The sequence below is a fragment of the Triticum dicoccoides genome, chromosome 4B, assembly GCF_002162155.2.
Source record: "Triticum dicoccoides isolate Atlit2015 ecotype Zavitan chromosome 4B, WEW_v2.0, whole genome shotgun sequence".
In the NCBI taxonomy this organism is placed as follows: Eukaryota; Viridiplantae; Streptophyta; class Magnoliopsida; order Poales; family Poaceae; genus Triticum; species Triticum dicoccoides.
Window position 1 is genome coordinate 306,032,336 of NC_041387.1, and position 25,648 is coordinate 306,057,983.

The 25,648-nt window shown below is 45.1% G+C and overlaps 1 protein-coding gene across 2 annotated transcripts in view; it reads left to right on the forward strand.

Moving 5' to 3' along the window:
- The window catches only part of LOC119296015 (rho GTPase-activating protein 7-like), a 33,041-nt gene that overhangs the window by 1,288 nt on the left and 6,105 nt on the right, over positions 1-25,648 (forward strand). For both annotated transcript variants that reach the window (XM_037574435.1, XM_037574436.1), the window contains exons 2-17: positions 907-943; positions 1,653-1,729; positions 4,010-4,080; positions 4,167-4,245; positions 4,359-4,503; positions 4,589-4,708; positions 4,830-4,907; positions 5,015-5,070; positions 5,177-5,246; positions 20,046-20,133; positions 20,461-20,704; positions 21,004-21,231; positions 21,406-21,726; positions 21,880-21,929; positions 22,743-22,803; positions 22,880-22,963. In XM_037574435.1, coding sequence (XP_037430332.1) covers positions 907-943; positions 1,653-1,729; positions 4,010-4,080; positions 4,167-4,245; positions 4,359-4,503; positions 4,589-4,708; positions 4,830-4,907; positions 5,015-5,070; positions 5,177-5,246; positions 20,046-20,133; positions 20,461-20,704; positions 21,004-21,231; positions 21,406-21,726; positions 21,880-21,929; positions 22,743-22,803; positions 22,880-22,963 — 1,809 coding nt within the window. The remainder of the gene's footprint in view (positions 1-906; positions 944-1,652; positions 1,730-4,009; positions 4,081-4,166; positions 4,246-4,358; positions 4,504-4,588; positions 4,709-4,829; positions 4,908-5,014; positions 5,071-5,176; positions 5,247-20,045; positions 20,134-20,460; positions 20,705-21,003; positions 21,232-21,405; positions 21,727-21,879; positions 21,930-22,742; positions 22,804-22,879; positions 22,964-25,648) is intronic.

Here is a 25,648-nt window from a genome sequence, read left to right on the forward strand (position 1 = left end):
ATAGTGCAGAAATGACTAAGAGGGGTTGTCAAGGAAGGAATAAGGAATACAGTGGTTATAACAAGGCACTACATGAGTTGGAGGTGGATCATACATAGAAATACATTTAGTGTTTCAACATCCAGGCGTGCAAAATGTGGGAATTCTGCATGGTTTTATGAGTTTGTGGCTGCAAAGCATGTGGATATCATGGAAGTGCCAAACGGCGTTTGCACGATACTGCCGACGCCTATTATGTTACAGCATACTAGATATGCATATTAGCCTTGTATCATTTAAACTGATAAGCTTCACTTACTCCAAACTCTTACTGAAGCATGATGGAAGAAAATATGAGTGCCAGTCTAGATAGCAGATGGTTCATTCCATCTTTAAGTTCAGAATTCAGTATTACTCAATGTAACTCTTAGTAACAAAAGCATGCCGTATCCACAGTGGTGGTTTACTCACAACTATGTGATAAATATTTCTTTGTAAATTTTGCATCTGTTTAGTGCCATCCAGCAAGAAGCACTATACTTCTGCTAGTTCTAGATTTGGGATAACAATAATTAACTGTAAAATTATGATGATATATCAAATGTACGTGTTTATCCTATTTAATTTCTTCTTTGGTTATGCTATGAATTCTGAATGTTGGTCTATAGAATTGCTTCATTGAAAACTCCACATAGCAGTTCCTTACTTTACTTTTACCATATACTCCCTCCGTCCCAAAATATAAGAACGTTTTTGACACTATGCTGTCCAATGCTTGATTGAGAACGTTTTTGACACTATGCTCCGTAATATTTTACTATATGCTGTCCAATGCTTGATTGAGAACTCCACGTCGCAGTTTCTTAGTTCACTTTTACTATACTCTGCCCATCTACATTTCTGATGTCATAACATCATTCTAATCAGGTTTTCAAGAGTGGACATCTCTTCATATCATCCAAAGGTACAGTCTTTGACTTCCCCTCTCTAACTAGCTGTTCCACCCAGTTTAGCGACATGGATAAGAAAAATTAAGAAGCAAAATGTTTCCATGTGTTCTAGTATTGTCGTGTTAAGCCTTTAAAGCAACATTGGCATGCATACTTCTTTCTTTTTCTTGTGATTATCAGAGGGACCTGTGCAGATATGCACTGGCACTTTTAATATGACTCTTCCATTTAGTTTAATCGGTTGCTTAGGTTCTGTAGCTAAGTAGGCGCACATGAATGTTGGGTAGTTCTCTAAGGAGGAAATCACCTTTAAATTCACGAACTTCAAAAATTTAAGAGTTATCTAAAGAGAAGTTTTTCTTGATGATAAGATATGTTTCTTACCAATAACATATATGAGGAACAGAAATATGTGGTCATGTACATAGTTCCATCGTCACTGTCAAGTTTGTTAGCTTGTCTCGTGTACAGAAATTTGGCCACCAAATCAGTGAACCATATTAATCCTTTGCATATCTGAATCATGGTCTGATATCACACACTATGGTATTTGGGTTCAATTTCACATGGCTGGTTATGGTTATCTGATACAGTTTTTGGGTACCATGACTATGGTATTTGGGTTCAATTTCATGTGGCTGGTTATGGTTATCTGATACAGTTTTTGGGTACCATGACTTTTTTCCTAACGGGAAAGAGAATACTTACATATTTGCTTTTCAGGACTTGGATGGAAATCATGGAAAAAACGCTGGTTCATTCTCACACGAACATCATTAGTTTTCTTCAAGAGTAATCCTGTTAGAACCTCTATTCTCATAATTTTCCTTTTCATTTGTGAGATGCAATACTTTACATTTATACATCTTAAGGCTCAAGATACGATTATTACTATTATGATGACCATGCGTTTGAAATTTTTCTCCAAAAGCTTAACTCCTCAACTATAACACATCATGAAGTAAAATGCCTTTAACCCTTAAATTTGTGGAACATGAGAGAGACGTACCCAAGCAGCTGCTCGATCTGGTGTGACGCAGCCTCGTGATCAGATCCTCTTGTACGTCAAAGAATGGGCCTGGGTGATGTAGGGTGTAACCCTAATTTGATGATCTTTTCACACTTGGAGGAGGAAAAGGTGAAATCAACAAGAACAACAAGAGGAATCACTCAAGCAAAATCCAAATCACACATCCGCTAGAATAACATACATGAGATCCTCAAGCATAACATGAACAATCAAGGGAAAATAGCACAAAGGTAAGGTTCTTCCCAAATCCAAAGGAGATGAGGTCTTGATAGTCCTCTCCACAAGGGAGGTCTTGATATCCACCTGGGGATCTTCTCCTAAGAGGTCTTGATCTCCAAGAGGAGGGGTAGATGAGCAAAGCTCTCTCTAGAATATCTCAATATACTTTGCTAACCCTCATTCGTCCAACTGAAGGGATATATATAGTATAGGGAGAGAGAGAGGGGGATACATGAGTCAAAACCCGAGTGGCTGCGCACAGGCAGTTCCAGACGTCCAAAGGTTATCGGTCACCCGGTGTCCCGCGAGGGACCGGACGTCCGGTGTAGCAGCGCAGCATGTCTACTCTCAAAAGCTTGATCTATGCCTTTTAAAAACTGCATCACACGCCTGCGCTCAACCCACTTCCTGGCAATCTCCATGGACTTTGCATGTGGAAGCTTAAGGGGATCACACTGATCCAGATCTACCCAAAGGTGTTGCAGCTCATTCACATACACAGCACGCTGCTGTCACCTTGACGAACAACATAGATCTTGTCTTCAATTTGAGACATGAGCATGAGGTTTCCCTTACCGGCATCCTTACCGCTATACCTCGTGGACAGCATACTCCACAACAGAAGTATTTGACAATGCCTCAACACACACTGCAATGGTTGGAATCAGGGAGTTCAACATCCAGGCCAGTACCAGGGAGTCAGTGACACTCCACTTCTTCCATTCTGAGCTCTCCTTGTCAGCCGGTTCTTCAACTGTTCCAAGAACATTTCCTGTCAGGACATTTGTCTTCAAGATCAACAAGGCCTGCCTCGACAAGCTCAGGTAGCTGCCCACACTATTCAACTTGACATCATTGGGCATGAGCTCAGGCTTTGGGGCTCAACAATGGCGCCACTTGCAGGAGGTAACCCCTCGGCAGCTTTTGCAGTCATGAGCTCCGCAAGTTTCTCTATAGCAAGTTTCTCAACAATGGACCAGCTCGTCCCCTTCCCTGCTGTTGATGCCAGCAGCCGTCTGCGCTGCCTTCTCGCGCAGTCGCGGCACGAGCTCGCACGCAGCTCCGCCTCCTCGTGGGCTGCTCGTCCAGATTCACCGCCTCCTCGCCGGATCCCACCGCCTCACCGGCTGTCGTCTCACGCCCCGTGCCCTGATACCATGTGGAATGTGAGAGAGACGTACCCAGGCAGCTGCTCGATCTGGTGTGAAGCAGCGCTCGTGAACAGACAACGTCTGGTTCCTCTTCTAGGTCAGAGAATGGGCCTGGGTCACAGTGGAACATGGGCTCACATACAACAAAATTACTAGATAATAGATATGACATGACTCTTCATGTTGACAGTAGGTTAAAACGCGCACTTGGACTCTTGGATATGTTCCCTCTCCATTGCCTTCTTCCCTTGGACAATTAATTTGATTGGTCCATTTGGTTCCAGTATTCGTTGCATCTTCTGCATGCATACTGAACTGTTGTCATGCATGAGTATTCAATGTCTTGGTGCTGATGTCAGATTGGTTACTCAAAATGACAACATACTTAGGTTGAATATAAGATTTCCCTCATGTTATTTTGGATTCAGTGGTTCTGTACATAAGTTGCATGATAATAAATGCGATTACTGGTGAATGATAATGCATGGTCCGTAGCTGTGCCAAGCAATTTGTTCTTTCCATAGTGGTAAACCAAATGGGGAGTTTCATTGAACTTTTTGGTGGCTATTCTGCTCTCTGTATCTCAGCAGTTGAATTTAGGCCTTCTGTGCGCACACTTTGTTGTTGTTGTGCGCACACCTTTTCTTCTCACTTGACAGGTTCCTTTTGTGATGTTGCAGAATACCTTGCCCCAGAGAAGTGGTGAAGTGAGTGCTACTCTGGGTGGGATTGATTTAAACAATTCTGGCAGGTATTTATCTCATTCTATTAACACCTTTTCTTTTATGGATGTTGTGCGGGGCATTAATACTATATCAAAGTATATTTCTTGTGCAGTGTGGTAGTCAGAGAAGACAAAAAATTGTTGACTGTCCTTTTCCCACATGGTCGTGATGGTCGTGCCTTCACCCTTAAGGTACGACCTACCAACTTAATTATTAGCTGTTGAGAAAAAATGAGTGGTAATAGTATAAAAATAACATCATCATGTTCCATCTATATTTTGAATTATGCTTTTGCTTCATACAGGCAGAAACTTCTGAAGATTTATTTGAGTGGAAAGCAGCATTAGAAGAAGCTCTTGCACAGGCTCCAAATGCAGCTCTTGTGATGGGGCACAATGGGATATTTCGCAATGACACTTGTGATGCATATGAAACAACGGCTCCAAATTGTTGGTCCCATTGTGCTGCTGCATATATCTCCAGAGCTTTAGACCCTTTTTCCAGTTCAATCATACCGTGCCCAATTGTTTGCAGGGCGAGAGAAAAGGCCAGTCAAGTCACTAGTTGTTGGCAGGCCAATTCTGCTTGCGCTCGAAGATATCGATGGCAGCCCTTCTTTTCTAGAAAAAGCCATGCGTTATCTTGAGAAACATGGTGGGCATACAAGTTATGCTAACTAATAAGAACCAATTCTAGAACCTGGAAACTCTAGATGTTGCTAAAAGTTATCTTTATAACATCTCATTCCACTTGTGACATAAATCTGTTGTTACAGGGATAAGGGTGGAAGGAATTTTGCGCCAGGCTGCTGATGTGGAGGAGGTTGATAGGAGGCTACGTGAATATGAACAAGGTTTATGTCAATATCTTAATCTAACTTTGAACTACTCTGTCTTGGTTTCCTTCTGCCAATCAAGAGTGTACAATCCAAATTTTGTGACTGTTTCTATTTCATACCAGGAAGAACCGAGTTTGCACCAGGCGAGGATGCACATATTGTTGGTGACTGTGTGAAGGTATCTCACTCATTTAGTCATTCTAGTTATTAGAATAATTATGATGCTCCCAAAAGCATGGATTTTTTTTCTTTTACTAACTGCACTCGTGGAAACATCTCGGCAGCATGTTCTTCGTGAGCTACCATCTTCGCCAGTACCTTCTTCTTGTTGTACAGCTTTATTGGAAGCTTTTCGTAAGTTTTCTGTTAAATTTATTCTTAAATGTTTGTGCACTGTTTTGTGGAATGTCATGTACGAAATGTTGGCATTGAATATCTCAATTCTTTCTACAGTTTGAAATAACCACCCCCACCTTGAAGTTAAAATTAGTAGTGATAATTCATTGATATATGTGCCTAGCACCATCCCCTCTGCTGCCAGCAACATGACAATGCTGTCTTTATCTATTTGATTTGATTTGTTGATCTGGGAGTATACACATTTGATGTTAAATACATCTCCTTAGCATGTGAAATTTAACCATCCGTGCTTTGGAATGGAATTTCTTGTGCGGGTATCCTTTATCTTGGAACAGTGTATGCAAAGTACATAAAATACAAGCATATGTGCCACATTCACTCTCTTATGTTTATTGTTCCACATGATATAGGAACACTGTCAAGGTACAATTTTACAAGCAGTACAGATTGCATAGGATACAAAACTAAATCCTTTGTGTGGACCCATTCATAAGAAGCATATGCTTACCTCCAATTTTGGTTCTGTCCTTTACATTTGATAAAGCCTGTAAATGAAGAGGAAGTGAGGAGAGTTCCCATGTGAATCGTGCAGTTGTTATGGCCAGGCCTAGTTACGGCTCTGAGTATTGACAGTAAGGCTCTATACCCTCGCCTTCATCTATACGGCTCTGAGATTTCAATACAAACCACATACCGGTGTATGTAGACATATTTGAGAGTGTAGATTCACTCATTTTGCTCTGTATGTAGTCCCTTATTGGAATCTCTAAAAAGACTTATATTTAGGAACGGAGGGAGTAGTTGATTACTACTTTACCCTCCCCCACACACAGACAGGGCAGCCGGGTGCACATAGCTACCGCTTGCACAAGGTCCGGGGAAGGGTCCAACCACTTTGGGTCTTTTGAATGCAGCCTTTTCCTACATTTCTGCACGAGTTTGTTTCCAGGACTCAAACCCGTGACTGTCACAAGGCAACAACTTTACCACTGCGCTATATATACATATATATGTATATGTGTGTGTGTATATATATATATATATATTCTGCCTATGTTGTTTCAACATAGCCGGTCCCAAGCCCGGGTAAAGGAGGGTTGTGATAGGCTTGGCGAGCCAATGTACAAACTCAGCCACTCTTATGGAGATGAAACCCAAAAGATTTTCGTTGGGGCGTAACCCTCTCAAAGACGCGCCACATCGGAACCCGGGTGTGGTGTCAAATGGGCAAGGGCCGGGCCGTCACCCTTCCTGGTGGCGCGTCGTATCTTGATTCGGATACGGTGGCAAGTGAGCGAGGATCGGGTCGTCACATCCTTAGTGGCGCGCTACATCGGCGCTCGGATGTAGTGGAAAATGAGCAAGGGTCTCGCATTTGACTCGACGAGTGCGAAGGGTAAGGAAGCTAGCCGTGCCTAGGAGGATTCGCTTAGGTAGTTGGAACGTAGGTGTCACGCCCAATATGTGATCTATCCGAGAGGAACTCGAAGGTCCCACCAAGGATAGAGCCGCATACTGAAGACGCTTTTGCAAGGTGGATATCATTACATCATAACATATACAACACAAATGGGGATACATACATAGGCATACAATTGCCACATGAATACATCAAACATCATATAGAAGAGCAACATCTGACTATGGATGAAATCAAACGAAAAACACAAACGATATCCACCCTGCTAGCCCAGGCTGCCGACCAGGAACCTATCCCTCGATCGAAGAAGAAGCAGAAGAAGAACTCCAAAGCAAGCAAGCATTGCTCCCACGACATATCATCGCATTACCTGTACCTGCATTTGTGGGTGTAGTAATCTGTGAGCCATGAGGACTCAGCAATCCCATTACCATGGGTATCAAGACTAGCAAAGCCTAATGGGATGGATAAGTGATGACGTTGCAGCAGGTACTATGCATTGTATGGTGGCTAACTTACGAGTACAAGAGTAAGAAGAGCAACTACACATAACGGTCGCAAACTAGTAATGATCAAGAAGTGATCTTGAACTACTTACGAGTCAAACATGACCCCATCGTGTTCTCTTCCCAAACTTCCTCGGAAAAAGACAATCACAGTTACGCACGCGGTTCGTGTATTTTAATTCGGGTTTAGTGTCAAGTTCTCTACAACCGGATATTATAAATTTCCAAGTTGCGACAACCGCGAGCACGGCTTCCGAAAAGATTTAACCTTGCAGGGGTGCTTCAAGTGGTCGATTATAAATTACCACGTGCATCCGATGGAACATCCTGACACCATGAAGAACACGAAGCTTACGATAAGGAATTCCGGTGGACCTGCCTCTTGTCAAAGGTAAAAATTAAACCAGCAAGACCGCCCATGTGTCGACAAATCCCGATAGGAGCCGCGTATCTCGTTCTCAGGGCACGACCGGATGGGACAAGCTACGAGTAAAACCTGTCCTCGAGTTTCCTCGTGGTGGCCCCGCAGGCTGCCCGTTTTGCACCAACACCATCAGCATTGGCCTACCTGTATTATGTTGAATTAAGAATCCTCGGGTAGCGCTAACTCCCATTATCAGTATTATTATGTTGGCAAATTTAAAAACTTGGGCCTTGCTGGTAGAGTTCTTTCCTAAGCGATTGGTCAGGGGGTTCCTATACACCCACATGTGTTAGGAGCACTCGTCAAGGAACATAACACCGGTATGACGGAAACTAGGGCGGCAAGAGTGGAACAAAACACCAGGCAAAGGCTGAGCCTTCCACCCTTTACCAAGTATATAGATGCATTAATTAAATAAGAGATATTTGATATCCCATGATATCCATGTCCTAACATGGAACAACCTCTAACTAGCAACGCTATAAGAGGGGCTGAGCAAAGCGGTAACATAGCCAAACAACGGTTTGCTGGGATGGTGGAAAAGGTTAGAGGTTTATCATGACAATTTGGGAGGCTTGACAAACAAGAGGTAGGTAGCGCGACATAGCGATAGCATCGAGACAACTAGCAAAGCAAAGATAGTAGTGATATCCAAGGTAATGGTCATTTTGCCTAAAATCCTGCTCGGAAGATGATGAGGAACAGTAGATGAGGAACATGAAAAATATAATCATATGTCAAATCTGTTTGGCTACTTCTAGATACTTCTGTTGTGGTCTAGTATTTCTTTTCTTTTCTTTATCCTACCTACTGTTTTCTAGAGTCTTCTAGTTGTGAGTAGCTATGAGTAGAGTGGTGAACCTTAAATAATGTTTCTAGAGTATTCCAGCTATAAGTAGAAGTATGTGAAGGCTTCCCAAAGCCCTATAAATAGAGGTCCTCACCTCTACTTTGTACCCAGACTATGTACCCCTACCCATAATAAAACTTGTTGTTCTTATCTAAGATCTTGGAGTAAATCTTGTCCCCTAGGAGTTCTGGATTGAACTCTTGCTGCCCTATCAGCCTACATTCGCCACGAGCGATATCTAGCGCAGCACGTTGAAGCTGTTCCTTCAACACTTGTGCTGTACACATTGTAGCAGCAAGGTGGAGTTGCTCCTCCACAACCTTTGTGCTGCTTCAGGTGGTATCAGAGCCTCGTTGACCCATAATCGTTCTTGCTGTCCTCTTCGAGAGTAAGTTGCAGCAAGCAATGGAGCAATTGGAGAAGAGGATGGATGCTGCTGAACAACAAATCAAAGGGCTGCGTGAAGATCTAAATAGGAGATTTGACCAGCTGGTTGAGATGATAAGAAAGGGTGTCCCCCCTGCTACCCATGAAGGAGATTCATCTAAAGTAGAGGAAGATGTTCATCAAGGAAGAAGGAGAGGTAATCTTGGATCAAGACCGCCACGACAACATGTTGTTCAACGTGCTTCAAGAAGGCCAATTTATGTTGAGGCTTCTGAAGGTGAAGAATATGATGATGCCCTTGAAGAACCAAATCTCTACGCATATCGGAGAGCACCCAACCCTACATATGCAAGAGATACATACAAGGTGAAAGCTGAGATCCCAAGTTTTAATGGAAATGTTGACATTGAAGGGTGCCTGGATTGGTTATATGAAGTGGAGACTTTCTTTGAGGTCATGGAGGTTCTGGAAGATCGTAGAGTTTCTTTGGTCGCATACAAGCTGAAAGGAGGAGCCGGTGCATGGTGGCATCGCGTTCAAGAGGAGCGCAGGCTGAGAGGAGAACCTCGTGTTAGAACTTGGCGACAAATGAAAGGCCTCTTGAAAGGGAGATTTTTGCCCGCTGATTATGACCAGATCCTATTTATCCAATTTCAAAATTGTGCTCAAGGAAATAGGGCTGTTTCAGATTACACGGAGGAGTTTCTAAGGCTACAAGTGAGGAGCAACCTTGATGAAACTGAAGAGCAACAAGTTGCAAGGTACATCAATGGTCTCAATGATGCTATTCAAGATCGATTGATGATGCAACAAATCTGGTCCGTTGATCAAGCACAAGCTCTAGCCTTAAAGGCCGAGAGGTTTGTGAGGATGAGAAAGACAACTAAGGCTCCATATCCTCCATATCCTCATACCGAAGGCTCATCTAGGAGCCAACCTAATAGAGTGGAAGAAAAGACCACTCCACCAAAGACAAAACAGCCCATCCCGAAGCAAACTAGAGGCAAGGGTAAGGCAAATGAAGGCCCAAAGTGCTATAAATGTGGTAAAGAGGGACACATATCCAGCAGTTGCCCACTAAGGAAATTTGTTAACACGACTATCCATGATGGTGAAAGCGATGAGGAAGAATACGAATCTGAAGATGTAGACGGACAAGAGGTTTGTCAAGAAGAAGGTGAAGAGGTGGTATGTGTGATCCAGCGTGTCCTATGTTCCACACCACAACTCGATGACACACAATGGAAGAAAATATTTGAGAGCAAATGCACGGTGAATGGCAAGGTATGCAAACTAGTGATTGATAGTTGCAGCTGCGAGAATCTTATCTCCCAGAAGTTGGTGGACCATTTAAAGCTTGAAACCCATGATCATCCAAATCCCTACACTATTGGATGGATCAAGAAAGGAGTGAATATGAGGATCACCAAACAATGCAACCTGCCACTTTCTTTGGGTAAGCATTATCGCTCAAATGTGTTGTGTGATGTGGTTGACATGGATGCCAGCCATGTTCTTCTTGGGAGGCCTTGGCAATTTGATGTGGATACTACACACAAGGGCAAGGAAAATTCTTACTCTTTCATTTGAAACAAGAGAAGGATCATTATCTTACCAAACAAAACCGAAGGTAATACCTCTAAGGAGGAGGGGAAAACTATGTTAACTATCTCCCATACCTCTCATGAGTTTATGGAAGACTTGAAGGAGGCAGATTTGTGTGCTGCACTTGTTGTGAAGGGAGAAGAGCACCTGACTGTTGAAATTCCAGCAAAGGTACGTGGTTTATTGGCAGAATTTCAGAACATACTTGGGGAGCCACATGGCTTGCCACCGATGAGAGGAATTCAACATAGAATTGACTTAAATTCCGGGAGCAAGTCTTCCTAATCTTCCACACTATCGAATGAGCCCAAAGGAGCATGATATATTGAAGGAGAAAGTGGAGGAATTGTTGCAAAAGGGGCACATTCGAGAAAGTATTAGCCCATGTGCTGTACCAGCCCTACTCGCGCCAAAGAAAGATGGATCTTGGCGCATGTGTACGGACAGTAGAGCTGTTAACAAGATCACCGTAAGGTATAGATTCCCTATTCCCCGTCTGGATGATATGTTGGATCAGCTTAGTGGAGCAAGAGTGTTCACAAAGCTAGATTTAAGAAGTGGATATCATCAAATCCGTATAAGACCCGGGGATGAATGGAAGACCGCCTTCAAGACAAAGGAAGGGTTGTTTGAATGGCTAGTCATGCCATTTGGACTCTCAAATGCACCAAGTACCTTTATGCACTTAATGAATCAAGTCCTTAGACCCTTCTTATCCCACTTTGTTGTGGTCTATTTCGATGACATCTTGATCTATAGCAAGGATGAGGATGAACACTTTGATCACACTCGGAAGGTGCTAGAAGTACTAAGGAAAAATGAGCTCTACGTCAACTTGAAGAAATGTGTTTTCCTGCAAACACAACTTCTTTTCCTAGGATTCGTCATAACATGTGACAACATTCGTGTTGATGATTCTAAGGTTGAAGCAATCCGAGAATGGCCAACTCTTAAGACCGTTTCTGAGGTAAGAAGCTTTCATGGCCTTGCAACTTTCTATAGGCGATTTGTTAAGAATTTCAGCACTATCATGGCACCAATTACCAAGTGTTTGAAGAAAGGAAAGTTCCAATGGGCAGAAGCAGCTGAAGCTAGCTTCAATGAGATTAAACAAAAGCTATCACAAGCTCCTGTCTTGGTACTACCTGATTTCAACAAGACTTTTGAGTTGGAGTGTGATGCAAGTGGAGTAGGCATTGGAGCTGTCCTATCTCAAGAAAGGAAGCCCATTGCTTTCTTTAGTGAGAAGTTAAGTGAAGCTAGACAGAAATGGAGTACCTATCAGCAAGAATTATACGCCGTTTTCAGAGCGTTGAAAACTTGGGAAGTCTATTTGCTGCCTAAAGAGTTCATTGTTTATAGTGACCATCAATCCTTGAAGCATTTTAGAAATCAAAGGCATGTTGACCGCATGCTAGCAAGATGGGCAGCATATCTGGAGAGATTTAACTATCTCATCATGCATAAATCTGGAATAACTAACAGAGTGGCCGATGCTTTGAGTCGTCGTGCATGCCTCTTGACTTCTTTTGAAGCTGAACTTCCGGGCATGGATCAAATAAAGGAGTTGTATGAGGGTGACGAAGACTTTGGCCATGTTTGGGTAAAGCATGCAAGGGGCCAACCATTAGGTGATGACTATTTGATGCAAGATGGATATCTCTTCAAAAATGATCGTTTGTGCATTCCAAGAAGTTCTTTACGTGACAGGCTGGTTAGAGAGCTCCATTCAAGTGATCTTAGTGGCCATGTTGGACGGGACAAGACTATCGCTAACCTGGAAGCTCGCTACTTTTGGCCACAACTAAAGAGAGATGCTGGAAAGTTCGTTCAACGGTGCCCCGTATGTCAGACCTGCAAAGGCCAAGTCCAGAACACAGGGTTATACATGCCTTTGCCTGTTCCTGTCGCTCCATGGGAGGACACTTCTATGGACTTCGTCTTGGGCTTGCCAAGAACAAGACGAGGAAGTGATGCTGTATTTGTGGTCGTCGATAGATTCTCTAAGATGGCTCATTTCATCCCATGCCGCAAAACAACGGATGCTCATCATGTGGCAAACCTATTCTTTCGAGAAGTGGTCAGACTTCATGGAGTACCAAGGTCCATCGTCTCAGACCGTGATAGCAAGTTTCTTGCTGCATTTTGGCTCACTTTGTGGAAGCAATTCAACACTGAATTGAAATTTTCTAGCACTGCTCATCCACAAACAGATGGACAAACGGAAGTGGTGAACAAGTTTTTGGGTAATCTGATCCGTTGCATTTGTGGAGAAAGAAAGGGACAATGGGATTTGGCTTTATCTCTTGCAGAATTCTCCTACAATAACTCCAAGCATAGATCCACAGGAAGGAGCCCTTTTTCCATTGTCTACACTAAAGTTCCATCACATGTGGTGGACCTAGTGAAGCTACCATCAAGGGAAAACTCAAAATCAGCATTGTCCTTTGCTGATAATTACACCGAGTTATTTGAAGAGATTCACGGTGCTTTGGAAGCACAAAATCAGAAATATAAACAACTTGCTGATTGCAAAAGGAGGCTAAAATCATTCCAAGCCGGTGATAAGGTGATGGTCTACCTTCGAAAAGAGAGGCTGCCTTTAGGTGTTAAAGGGAAACTTAGGCAGCGAAGGTATGGGCCCTTCTCTATCATGAGGAAGATAAATGATAATGCTTATGTGATAGATCTTCCAAGCGATATGGGTATCTCCAACACTTTCAATGTTGCGGACTTGACTCTCTACCATCCAGAAGAAGCGCTCTATGAAGATAACTCGAGGGCAAGTTCCAAACAACCGGGGGAGAATGATGAGGAACAGTAGATGAGGAACATGAAAAATATAATCATATGTCAAATCTGTTTGGCTACTTCTAGATACTTCTGTTGTGGTCTAGTATTTCTTTTCTTTTCTTTATCCTACCTACTGTTTTCTAGAGTCTTCTAGTTGTGAGTAGCTATGAGTAGAGTGGTGAACCTTAAATAATGTTTTTAGAGTATTCCAGCTATAAGTAGAAGTATGTGAAGGCTTCCCAAAGCCCTATAAATAGAGGTCCTCATCTCTACTTTGTACCCAGACTATGTACCCCTACCCATAATAGAACTTGTTGTTCTTATCTAAGATCTTGGAGTAGATCTTGTCCCCTAGGAGTTCTGGATTGAACTCTTGCTGCCCTATCAGCCTACATTCGCCACTAGAGCGATATCTAGCGCAGCACGTTGAAGCTGTTCCTTCAACACTTGTGCTGTACACATTGTAGCAGCAAGGTGGAGTTGCTCCTCCACAACCTTTGTGCTGCTTCAGAAGAAGACTGAAACCATGAAGTAGATGAACCAACGTAGTTGAACGCATCCTCACAATCGCAACGGAACTGAAACTATCGAGACGAAGCACAACCGGAAAGAAGCAAACGACACAGTAAACAAACAAGCATAAGAATGACATGATGCACAGTCAAGTATGATGCGGGACAAGATTAAATGTTGGTTAACATGGCAAGAGGTGATGCACAATAAAACTACCTATCTAGGCAATTTAAATGGGGCCGGAAACAACACATAACAATTCCGGGAAGTCCACATATGCAAATTTCGAATTTGGTACTGATCTGATTAAAACACAAGGTTAAAGTTGTTAAACAACAAGTTAACATGCACCATGATGATCTACACGTTTTTCTAGTCAAGTTACATATAAAGTTCATTCAATTTGGAGCTACGGTCTAAGAGATATGAGCTAAACAAGTTTACCATGGCATCGATGCAAATTCAAGCAAAACACAATCATAAACACTCCAAAACATGGATGCAACATGACGTTAAGAAACTACATGCAAATCTAAGAAAGTTTCATATAGGACATGATCAAAACGGAGCAACGGTTCAACACATACACACGAGGCAAGTTTAAATAACAATCTACCAAAACAGCATGATGCCTCCTTGGGATGCACATAATAGCAAGCATAGCAATTTTAACATTTATGAAATTGACATGGGCATGTAGTAGACATGGCAATCTCCAACTCAGTCCATTGGCACAAACTCATATGATGCATAGATTAATTATTATGATTTTTGCAAAATGGAACATTCTGTTAACAGATTGACAGTTTTATCATGATGGCAACTTTAGAGCAAGAAAGAGATATGCTACATCAACTTTACATGGCAACCAAGGGCATGGCATCAAAGTACACATCACATAGAGCAAATCACATCAAGGAATCATATGCACATGAGCAATGGATTAGTGGCAACCGTCAAGACAAGTTGACAAGTTGTAACAGTTTTCTGCACATAATATCAGGATGCACTTTTGCAACAGAGATTATGACATGAAGATGAACTCTATCATGCATGCAATATCCACCGTCATGTAGAGCACAAAGAGTGCAACAACTTTCATATATAAATCATGCTCATACGACAAACATGCACAGAGATGTAAGTTGCACAAAATGCAAACATGCTGTTGAAATCTAGGGACTTAGTGAAAATACACTAGCGCGAAAACGGGACGGGGAGGATCGGTATGGCGCGGTGCGGGACGTCCTGGGCCGTTTGGTTCGGGGGTCGAGGTAGGGGCGGAGGGATGGCCGGAACGGGCGCGGGGGAGGTCGGGACGAGGCGAGATCCGGCGAAGGCGCAACTGACCAGCCCGGCGGCGAGCTCCAGGGCGACGCCATGGATCCCTGCCGAAGGGAGAGAGAGGGAGGTGTGAGAGGGAAGCGGGATAAGAGGAGAAGGAAGGGAGGCGGCCGGAGGAGCTGGCTTCGGCGTTGGCGACGGCGATGGACTCCGGTGGCCGACGGGGATGGAGGCGAGGCGTGAGGCGGTGGGGTTGGTGCGGATCGGGGTCGGGCGGTGCACAACGGCGTATGATGCTGGCGCGTGGGCGGCTCGGGCCCGGGTTCGGCCTGCGGCAGGCTCCAGATGGGCCGAGCGGGCCTGCAGGGGCAGGGTAGAACGGGGAGGCGATGTGGTAGTAGCGGAGTGGCTGAGAGCGGCGGCGCGGCCGGCGGCTGAGACGACGCTAAGTGGCGGAGTGGAGGTGGCTGGGCACGGAATGCAAGGTGGGGGTGGCGGCTGAAGGTAGGGGATAGGGTTTAGACAAAAATGGAAGGGGGGGAGGCTGCTATTTATAGCAAGGCCAGGTTAGGAGGGGGCTTTAGGGGTGTTTTCGGGACGTTTGATCTCGATCGAACGGTTCCGGCGAGAGGGGTAGTGTAGGTGGGCTAGGCTGAGATGAGAGGGAAGTAGTGCAGCCCGACACGGTTTTCGAAACACAAAAAATGTCCGATGTTTGACCGGCTATAATGCCGCTATAGTTATCCGTTGGGGTATCAAACGGACTCCGAATGCGACGAAATTTAGCAGGCGGTCTACCGACAATATAACAAGACCGCACGCCAACTTCCAACCCATTCCGAGAACATTCTTATCCCACTTATAAAATAATATTTCGGAGGTGCGACGGGCACGTGTGATTGTGGTTGGTCTCAGAATGGTCAACGAAAGAGAACTGGGAGACCCGATAACTACAGCTGGATGCAAGTTTTTGAAAAGGATGACGTCACGAGTGATGATGCAATGCGGATGATGCGGCGATGAATGCAACAAACAAATGAAACACATGGTCAACAACGAAATAGATGGAAGGCATCTGGAGCATCGGTCTCGGGGTGTCACAGTAGGGTGTTGATATCCTTTGCGTCCAAGAAACCAAATGGAGGGGACAAATAGCGAAGGAGGTGAAGGATACCGGCTTCAAGCTGTGGTACACGGGGACGGCTGCAAAAAGAAATGGCGTAGGCATCTTGATCAACAAGAGCCTCAAGTATGGGGTGGTAGACGTCAAGAGACGTGGGGACCGGGTTATCCTGGTCAAGCTGGTAGTTGGGGATTTAGTTCTCAGTGTTATCAGTGCGTATGCCCCGCAAGTAGGCCACAATGAGAACACCAAGAGGGAGTTCTGGGAAGGCCTGGAAGACATGGTTAGGAGTGTACCGATTGGCGAGAAGCTCTTCATAGGAGGAGACCTCAATGGCCACGTGGGTACATCTAACACAGGTTTTGAAGGGGTGGGCTTTGGCTATGGCATCAGGAATCAAGAAGATGTCTTAAGCTTTGCTCTAGCCTACGACATGATTGTAGCAAACACCCTCTTTAGAAAGAAAGAATCACATCTGGTGACTTTTAGTAGTGGCCAACACTCTAGCCAGATTGATTTCATCCTCTCGAGAAGAGAAGATACGCATGCGTGCCTAGACTGTAATGTGATACCAGAGAGAGTGTTGTACCTCAACATAAGCTGCTGGTTGCTGACTTCCGCTTTCGGAGTCGTGTTCAGCGGGATAAGCGTGCCAAAGTCGCTAGAACGAAGTGGTGGAAGCTCAAGGGGGAGGTAGCTCAGGCGTTCAAGGAGAGGGTCATTAAGGAGGGCCCTTGGGAGGAAGGAGGGGGTGCGGACAATGTGTGGATGAAGATGGCGACTTGCATTCGTAAGGTGGCCTCAGAGGAGTTTGGAGTGTCCAGGGAAAGGAGAAGCGAAGATAAGGATACCTGGTGGTGGAATGATGATGTCCAGAAGGTGATTAAAGAGAAGAAAGATTGTTTCAGACGCCTATATCTGGATAGAGTGCAGACAACATAGAGAAGTACAAGATGGCGAAGAAGGCCGCAAAGCGAGCTGTCAGTGAAGCAAGGGGTCGGGCATACGAGGACCTCTACCTAGGTCTGGGCGCTCGGTAGAAACCGAAAATTTGGTTTTTTATTAAATTCGGTTTGCTAAACAGGAAACCGAAAATGGCAGTGCAAAATAGGTAACCAATATTTCGGCTAACCGAAAAATTCGGTTTGGTTTCGGTATATACCGATGCACCAGGACATGAGTAGTGCGCTTTGCGCTTGTGCCTTACACCACCCACGCATGTCCTCTTATATAGATGATTTGCTGCCTACTTCTCCTTAAACAAACAAGGTGGGACTAAACATGGTTATGTTGCCAGCCGGTCGCTCCGTATTATACCAAGAAGCCCACTAAGTCAACTCAACAAAATAAAAAAGAAGCCCACAGACTCATGCGGGTGGCTAAGCTTCCTTTGGGCCTTGCGTGCATGTTGGTTGTAGGGCTTGCACGCATGTGGCCTCCGGCCGCACGCGGTGCATGCACCTTAGCGACGTAGACTGGCATACGTACGCACTGTTCGGTTTCTAATACAGTTAACCGAAAATAATACTGAACCTACCGCACTTAATTCGGTTAGTGAGTGTAGAAACTGAATTCTTATGCACCATTGATAAAAACCGAAAATTTGGTTTTTTCGGTTGCGGTTTCGGTTTGGTGTTCGGTTCTCGGATTTTATGCCCATCCCTACCTCTACCAACGGTTAGGTATGAAGGAAGGCGAAAGAGACATCTATAAGATGGCCAAGATTCGAGAGAGGAAGACAAGGGATATTGGCCAAGTTAAATGCATCAAGGATGGAACAAACCAACTCTTGGTGAAGGACGAAGGACGAGGAGATTAAGCATAGATGGTGGGAGTACTTCGACAAGCTGTTCGATGGGGAGAATGAGAGTTCTACCATTGAATCGGACGACTCCTTTGATGAGACCAGCATGCGTTTTGTGTGGCGAATCCAGGAGTCTGAGGTCAAGGAGGCTTTAAAAAGGATGAAAGATGTGGAAAGGCCTCGGGGACATAGCGATAGTATGGCTAACCAAGTTTTTCAACCTCATTTTTCGGGCAAACAAGATGCCAGAAGAATGGAGACAACGTATATTAGTACCAATCATCAAGAACAAGGGGGATGTTCAGAGTTGCACTAATTACCGTGGAATTAAGCTGATGAGCCGTACAATGAAGCTATGGGAGAGAGTCTGAGCACCGCTTAAGAAGAACTAGTGGTTGGGGCGCCACCCTGTGGCGCCGCTATATGAAGTTGTGTGCACGTTTCCATTTAAGAAAAACATGTGGTCCTCGCCTCTATCTTAAAAAAAACATCTCAAAAAAAATCCTCACCTCCATCTAAACAAGAAATGGAAAAGGAATTTTTTTACCACCGTAGCCTAGCGGCAAGCGCCACTTTGAATAACCCTTCATTTAAGAAAAAACATGGGTTTCTGATCACCATCTAAAAAACATTTCAAAAAAAAATCCTCGCCTCTATCTAAGAAATATCCCAAAAGCTTTTTCACCGCGACCAACCAGCTTGCGCCATGTGGCATAGCTAGTTGGCCGCCAATCTCGCCATGCTTAATGGGTTTAATGACAAGCATGACCAAAAATCAGTTTGGTTTCATGCCTGGGAGGTCGACCATGGAAGCCATTTTCTTGGTACGACAACTCATGGAGAGATACAGGGAGCAAAAGAAGGACTTGCATATGGTGTTCATTGACTTAGAGAAGGCATATGATAAGATACCGCGGAATGTCATGTGGTGGCCCTTGGAGAAACACAAAGTCCCAGCAAAGTACATTACCCTCATCAAGGACATGTATGATAATGTTGTGACAAGTCATGTCGCCACTGATGACTTCCCGATTAAGATAGGACTGCATCAGGGGTCAGCTTTGAGCCCTTATCTTTTTGGCTTGGTGATGGATGAGGTCACAAAGGGATATACAAGGAGATATCCCATGGTATATGCTCTTTGCGGATGATGTGGTGCTAGTTGACGATAGTCGGACGGGGATAAAAGGAAGTTAGAGTTATGGAGACAAACCTTGGAATCGAAAGGGTTTAGGCTTAGTAGAACTAAAACCGAGTACATGATGTGTGGTTTCAGTACTACTAGGTGTGAGGAGGAGGAGGTTAGCCTTGATGGCAGGTGGTGCCTCAGAAGGACACCTTTCGATATTTGGGGTCAATGCTGTAGGAGGATGGGGGTATTGATGAAGATGTGAACCATCGAATCAAAGCCGGATGGATGAAGTGGCGCCAAGTTTCTGGCATTCTCTGTGATAAGATAGTGCTACAAAAGCTAAAAGGCAAGTTCTACAGGACGGTGGTTCGACCCGCAATGTTGTATGGCGCTGAGTGTTGGCCGACTAAAAGGCGACATGTTCAACAGTTAGGTGTGGCGGAGATGCGTATGTTGAGCTGGATGTGTGGCCACATGAGGAAGGATCGAGTCCGCAATGATGATATACGAGATAGAGTTGGGGTAGCACCAATTGAAGAGAAGCTTGTCCAACATCGTCCGAGATGGTTTGGGCATATTCAGCGCAGGCCTCCAGAAGTTCCAGTGCATAGCGGACGGCTAAAGCGTGTGGAGAATGTCGAGAGAGGTCGGGGCAGACCGAATTTGACATGGGAGGAGTCCGTTAAGAGAGACCTGAAGGATTGGAGTATCACCAAAGAACTAGCTATGGACAGGGGTGCGTGGAAGCTTGCTATCCATGTGGCAGAGTCATGAGTTATGAGTTGGTCGCGAGATCTTATGGGTTTCACCTCTAGCCCACCCCAACTTGTTTGGGACTAAAGACTTTGTTTTTGTTGTTATATATATATAGGTTTGCATAACTCAAAACAGTTTGCTGTGTTCATTGGTTAATTGTCTATATATTCTGTTATATTCTGTTTTACTTTCACAGGCTTGGAGACTAAGGAAGCTCGGATAAATGCTATGCGTTCAGCTATATCTGAGACATTTCCTGAGCCTAATCGGCGCTTGTTACAGAGGTTAGACTCACGTTCTCCTCATAGCTTTTATTCTGCCAGTTTATGGTAAATGCAATGAATAATTTATTATTTATTATGTGTGAAATCATGCTTGCTGCCGATCAACGTGAGCATGTTCTCATTAACTTGCACATTAAATAAGAACTACTAATGTGGACTATTTTAATTGCCCTCTAACTGTACAGTTTTTACTTCTTCTTCACCATTTTAGTTTGGACTAACAATATCTCAATGGTCTTGACCAGTGTGTTGTTTGACATTTGATTAATTAGACTAACACTTACCATGACAAAAGAAAAGTTTCCTTATGGAGATTCTTGTTTGCAGAATCTTGAAAATGATGTACATTGTTGCTTCTCATACCATGGAGAATCGGATGACCGCATCAGCAGTTGCTGCCTGTATGGCCCCTCTCTTGCTGCGTCCGCTTTTGGCTGGGGAGTGTGAGATGGATGAAGTATTTGATGTGGATGGTGATGATTCTGCCCAGCTTCTTGCTGCTGCAAATGCTGCAAACAGCGCTCGGGGCATTGTTGCAACTCTCTTGGAGGAATATGAGATTATATTTGATGTAAGATTCTCTGATACTTCAATTTTTTTGTCCAAATCTTTAGGTGGCTTCATTTCCTTCATGATAGTTGTTCATAGCCTCTAGGCATTATTTCTTTTTTGCATATAATCTGTTGATTATATTGAGAAGTTACTGCCCATATGAGTTATTTCTATGTGCATTGTGGCCATGACTATATGTGAGGCAGCCGCTGGAACACTTTGCCTCTTTCTGTCTCTTGGACGTTCTGTTTCATTTACACACATAGAAATAACTCGTATGTTCAGCCAATTGGATGCTCATATTTAATTTCTTTGCAGGATGACCGTCTTGTCAGATCTTCCCTATCACCTGGGTCTCAGATTGAAGACAGTGGCAGTGAAGCATCAACTGATAATGTAAATATGGACACAAAAGATAATGGATTTCATGATGCAGAAAATGATGTAGATCAAGAAATGGACGATGACAATGGTGCAGAGCGTATACTTAGTGGAAAATTGAGTGAGAGCAGTGGATATGCTGGGAGCGACCTATATGATTACAAGGTTTTGTTATGCTCCCTGCTTTATAAGCGTATAATTTGTGCTTATTTCTAGGGTTATACTGTGATTACGCATGCACATATATATGCATGCGTGATTTGATTTTAGGATCAGTGTCGTAACTGCAATGATGCCGTTGCTTTGATTCTTATTATACTACTTCTGATTGAACAACAGGTTCATGCTGATGATTCAGACGCTGATTGCTTTGTTGATGATAAAGGATTGGAAGAAGAGACAGATTTAAGCAAAGTTCCAAAAATTCATTCATCTGAAAATGGTTCAAAAAATATGGAAATGCCTCCGAGTGAAAAGAATCCTTCCAACCCAACATCCGGTCATGAAACTCCATTGTCTATGGGAGAGATTCTTTCTTCTTTGGATCCTGGAATTACTTTACCTAGTAACAGTTCGGAATATTCTGCAGACAGACACTCGAACAAAACTAATGGATCTCACTCACATGTGAAGCGCAGTAACTTTTGGGGGCGTAATAGTGTAAGCAATAAATCTAATTTATATTTTCTTCCTTTCGTGGGGCAGCCGAGTAGGAATAATGCATTGTTGTGCCAACTTCTCTGGCGTGTGTTGAATTATGGTTCTCTTCATATCATCATTCAGCATTCTGATTTTTATGCATCATTTATGCAGGCAAGAAAGAGTCAGCATTCAGAATCAGTCGACTCATCTGGTGAAGAAGAGTATGCTCTTTTCCACTAACAGCAGTCTTTTGCTTTTACAGAGTGAACTAGATTTTTATTTGAGAGCGAACTAGGTTTTTAGTGGTATTTCTCGAGCTTCCGTTTCTTCCGTTTAGGGAGATTCCGTCATCAGTCCTGTGTTGCCTATGCTTGCGCCCCAAAACGGTTGACTTTGTACAACTCCCTAGGGTGGGGAGGATCGCCCTCCCAATTCGAAGTTTTGTCCATTTCTTTGATTTTCCTGTGTGCTTTTTAGGCGGCTATCTATATTAGCCAAAAAGCACTTACATTTGAGACCGGGGCAGGATTTGCCATTGCTTGCTCATTGCGACAACTATAATTACCATGATTTGCCATGGTTAAAAACCTGACAATCTGACATCCGATTTTAATATTACCGAAAGAAAATCTGGGCCAACTTGTTTAAATTTAACTTTTTTATGAAAAGGTTATGAAAGCAGTGGATATAAATAGTGATGGAAATAGTTTTGAAATGGAAATGTAGATGAAAGCAGTGGATATAAATAGTGATGAAAATAGTTTTGAAATGTAAATGTAGATGAAGTTGCCTGTATTTTCAATTTTAAGTTTCAAATGTGGCCCCAACCCCTAAAACTTTAGCTATATGTATATCTGTAGTTTCTGCCTTAGTTAATAATGTTGTTGCATTGAATATTTGTTGTTTGACAACGGATGTTACAAATTAGACGGTAGTGTATAGTTTAAAAACTACTGTTAGCTTCCTGACTATTTCGCTGGTGATGCATGTGCAATTTATCAAGGTCAATTTTTCTATGAAAACAAACCTTTCAGGCTTGCGATTCAAAGGCTTGAAATTGCGAAGAATGATTTGCAGAACAGAATTGCCAAAGAGGTAGGGGAAAACTTCACACTAACTGGTTCACTTTTATTTATCGTCTTCCAGTAATCTAATGGAAAGTGTCTCTCAGGTTCGGGGTAATGCAGTTTTACATGCGAGTTTAGAAAGAAGAAAGCAAGCACTACACGAACGCCGTTTGGCCCTGGAACAGGATGTATGCTGCATTCCCTTGCCTTGTTAATTTTGCTCGGTAACCGCATCATATATTCTATGTTAGGGAAAGAGCCATCTCTGTTGCCAATCGCTGGGTTTCAGTTTATCTTAAACTTCATTGGTTGCTACTTTGTTCCACATGACAATTGAGTCGTTTACCTGCACGAAGAATGCTAAATGAAAGAATATTTTAAACCTAATGTCCCATTTGTTCGCTTGAGAACCTTTTTTCCTTCTTTCAGTTATTTTTTTGGTGGAAGTTTGTGTGCTTTCTACATAGTGAGTCATCATTGTTAGTGATGTCTTTTGACCTTTTGCATTCAGTCTGGCATTCTCCTGTAGCCTTTTGGCATCCTCATGTATGTGTATATATGTTGGCTTTGGCCTTCTAAATAATACAAGTTGCTATTCTCAACATGGTATTAGAGCTCTAGGTATTTTCTTCGCACGCGCAACTCGTGCTCTCCCGATCCAATCTCCTATACGCCCGCCGTTGTTTTGTTTTCTGCCGGCCCGTGATTCTGTTGTTACCTGCGTTCATCTCCAGCTACAAGAGCTTCACATCCAGCTGCTGTGTGGAATCCAGTGTTTCACCGATGTGTGTTGGATCCCATCGGACTTGGTCCCGATCGATCCAGCCGCTCGCTGCTGGTCTTCCTCCTCCAAGGTCGTCCGGGCCGCTGCTCTTTCGGCTACCCATCGCCCCTCCGTCCGCGGCTGCCCGGCGCCCTCCTGCTTTGGCCGCCCGGCGCCCTTTCGTCCGCGGCTGCTAGGCGCCCCTCCGGCTTCGGCTGCCCGGCGCCCCTTCGTCCGCGGCTGCCCGACGTCCCTTCGACTCCGGCTGCTAGCCACCGCCGGCCCCTTCCGCTCGTCGCTGCCGGCGGCCCGTCCTACCCCGCTCGTGGCCCTCGTCCGAGTTGGTGGTCCTGACGCTGGTCGTCATCTTCACCCACCAGTCGTGAAGTCCGGCTGATCGAGGTCCCCTGCTGCTTGAGGTTCGACCTCTGCTATTGGCCTTTTGTCTCCCTGGCCAGGTTGCTGCCATTGTTTTCTGCCTGATTGGCGTGGATTGATCTAAAGACAAAAGAGGAGCATCATGTCTTCAACATCATTGGGCTATGTCGCCGTTCCACGCTGTCCGGTGATTTTTGATGGTGCTAACTATGCTGAGTTTGCTGCCTTAAAGCGCATTCACATGCGTGGCCTTCGTTTATGGGGAGTTCTTTTCGGTGAGGTTCCCTGTCCTCAGCGTCCAGTTCCTCCTGTGGCTCCTATCCCATCGCCACCTCCATCGGCTCTTGGCGCAGATGCTTCTGATGATGATAGGGCTGTAGCCCGGGTTGCTGCTGATGATGCAGTCACTGCTTATGACCAACATGTTGCGGTTTATTCGGATGCTCTTTCCATTTATTGTGATGATCTGACTGCTTATACTCAGTGGTGTGATGATGATGCTCGTGCTGTGGCTGTCCTCACTTCCAGTGTTTTACCACAGTTTGCATCTGAGTTTATGGACCTCGGTACTGTGTTACCGAAAAAGGCTTTCGCCCCGCTTTATATATAAAGCACCAATCAACAAGCACCCGGTACAAACACACGCCAAGACACCACAACACACGCACACACCCAGGACAAGATACATAGGCGCTGAGCGCAGCAAACCACCCCTAGTACTACCGTCCCGAAGAGATGAAGCTACATATGACGAACCATGCGCTCCAAGGCGGCGCCTTTAGGAAGGATACGACACCGGAGCGCCGCCACCGCCCGATCCAAGGATCAGAGTTTCCCCTGGAGCCGCATGACGGGCAATGATAGCCGCGACGACGCCTTCAAGAAGGGAACGATCTTCGCCGCCACCGGTCCGTCCGAAGATAGAGCAGGTTTTCACCTCGGCTAACATTCACCGCCACCGGACGCCACACCCCGGCAACCACGCCGCCCACACGACCATGGTGATGGGGCAGCACCAAGGCACGGGCTCTGCCCAAGAGCACCGCGCTACCACCAGCAGGGCCGCCGCCCCAGCATCCAAGACCTCGACACCACCTCACCTGAGACCCGCCGCACCCCAACGAAGGAGACGAGCGGAAAAGTCCCACCGTTCGCGCCCCTGGGCGACCCCCAGCGTCGAGACCCAATAGGTTGGCCAGAACTAGCATCCACCGACCCGTCCTGCTGCCCCGAGCGCGAGACGAGCTCGGTCCTGCGGCATCGAGAGTGGGACGAGGTAAGTCCTGCTGCACCGTACGCGAGACGAGCTCGGTCCTGCTTCATCGTGCGCGAGACGAGCTCGGTCCTGCAGCACCAGGCGCGAGACGAGTGGTGGACCGCAACTGGGAGAGGACCAGCCCATTGATGGGACTAGCGCCCGGGCGACGAGGAGATGGGGTGAAGGTCGAGACGGCCCGAACGCAGACAAGCCGACGCCGGAGAAGCCGGCCGCTGCCGTGAGCAGATCCATCGAGCCACCGAGAAGCCGCCACGACACCGGTAGGCCACCATCGAGACCTACCCATGCCACCGCCCACGGCCGGAGCAGCGACCACGCCCGGCCGCTGCCCTACCCGCGTCGCCCGGCGAGCTCCAAGCGCCGGAGCCGCCGGGCACGCACCACCGGAGCCAGGCGCCGCCGGCCAGCCCCCAAAGCCAGATCCGTCTGGATCCGGCAAGAGACCGGCCGCGC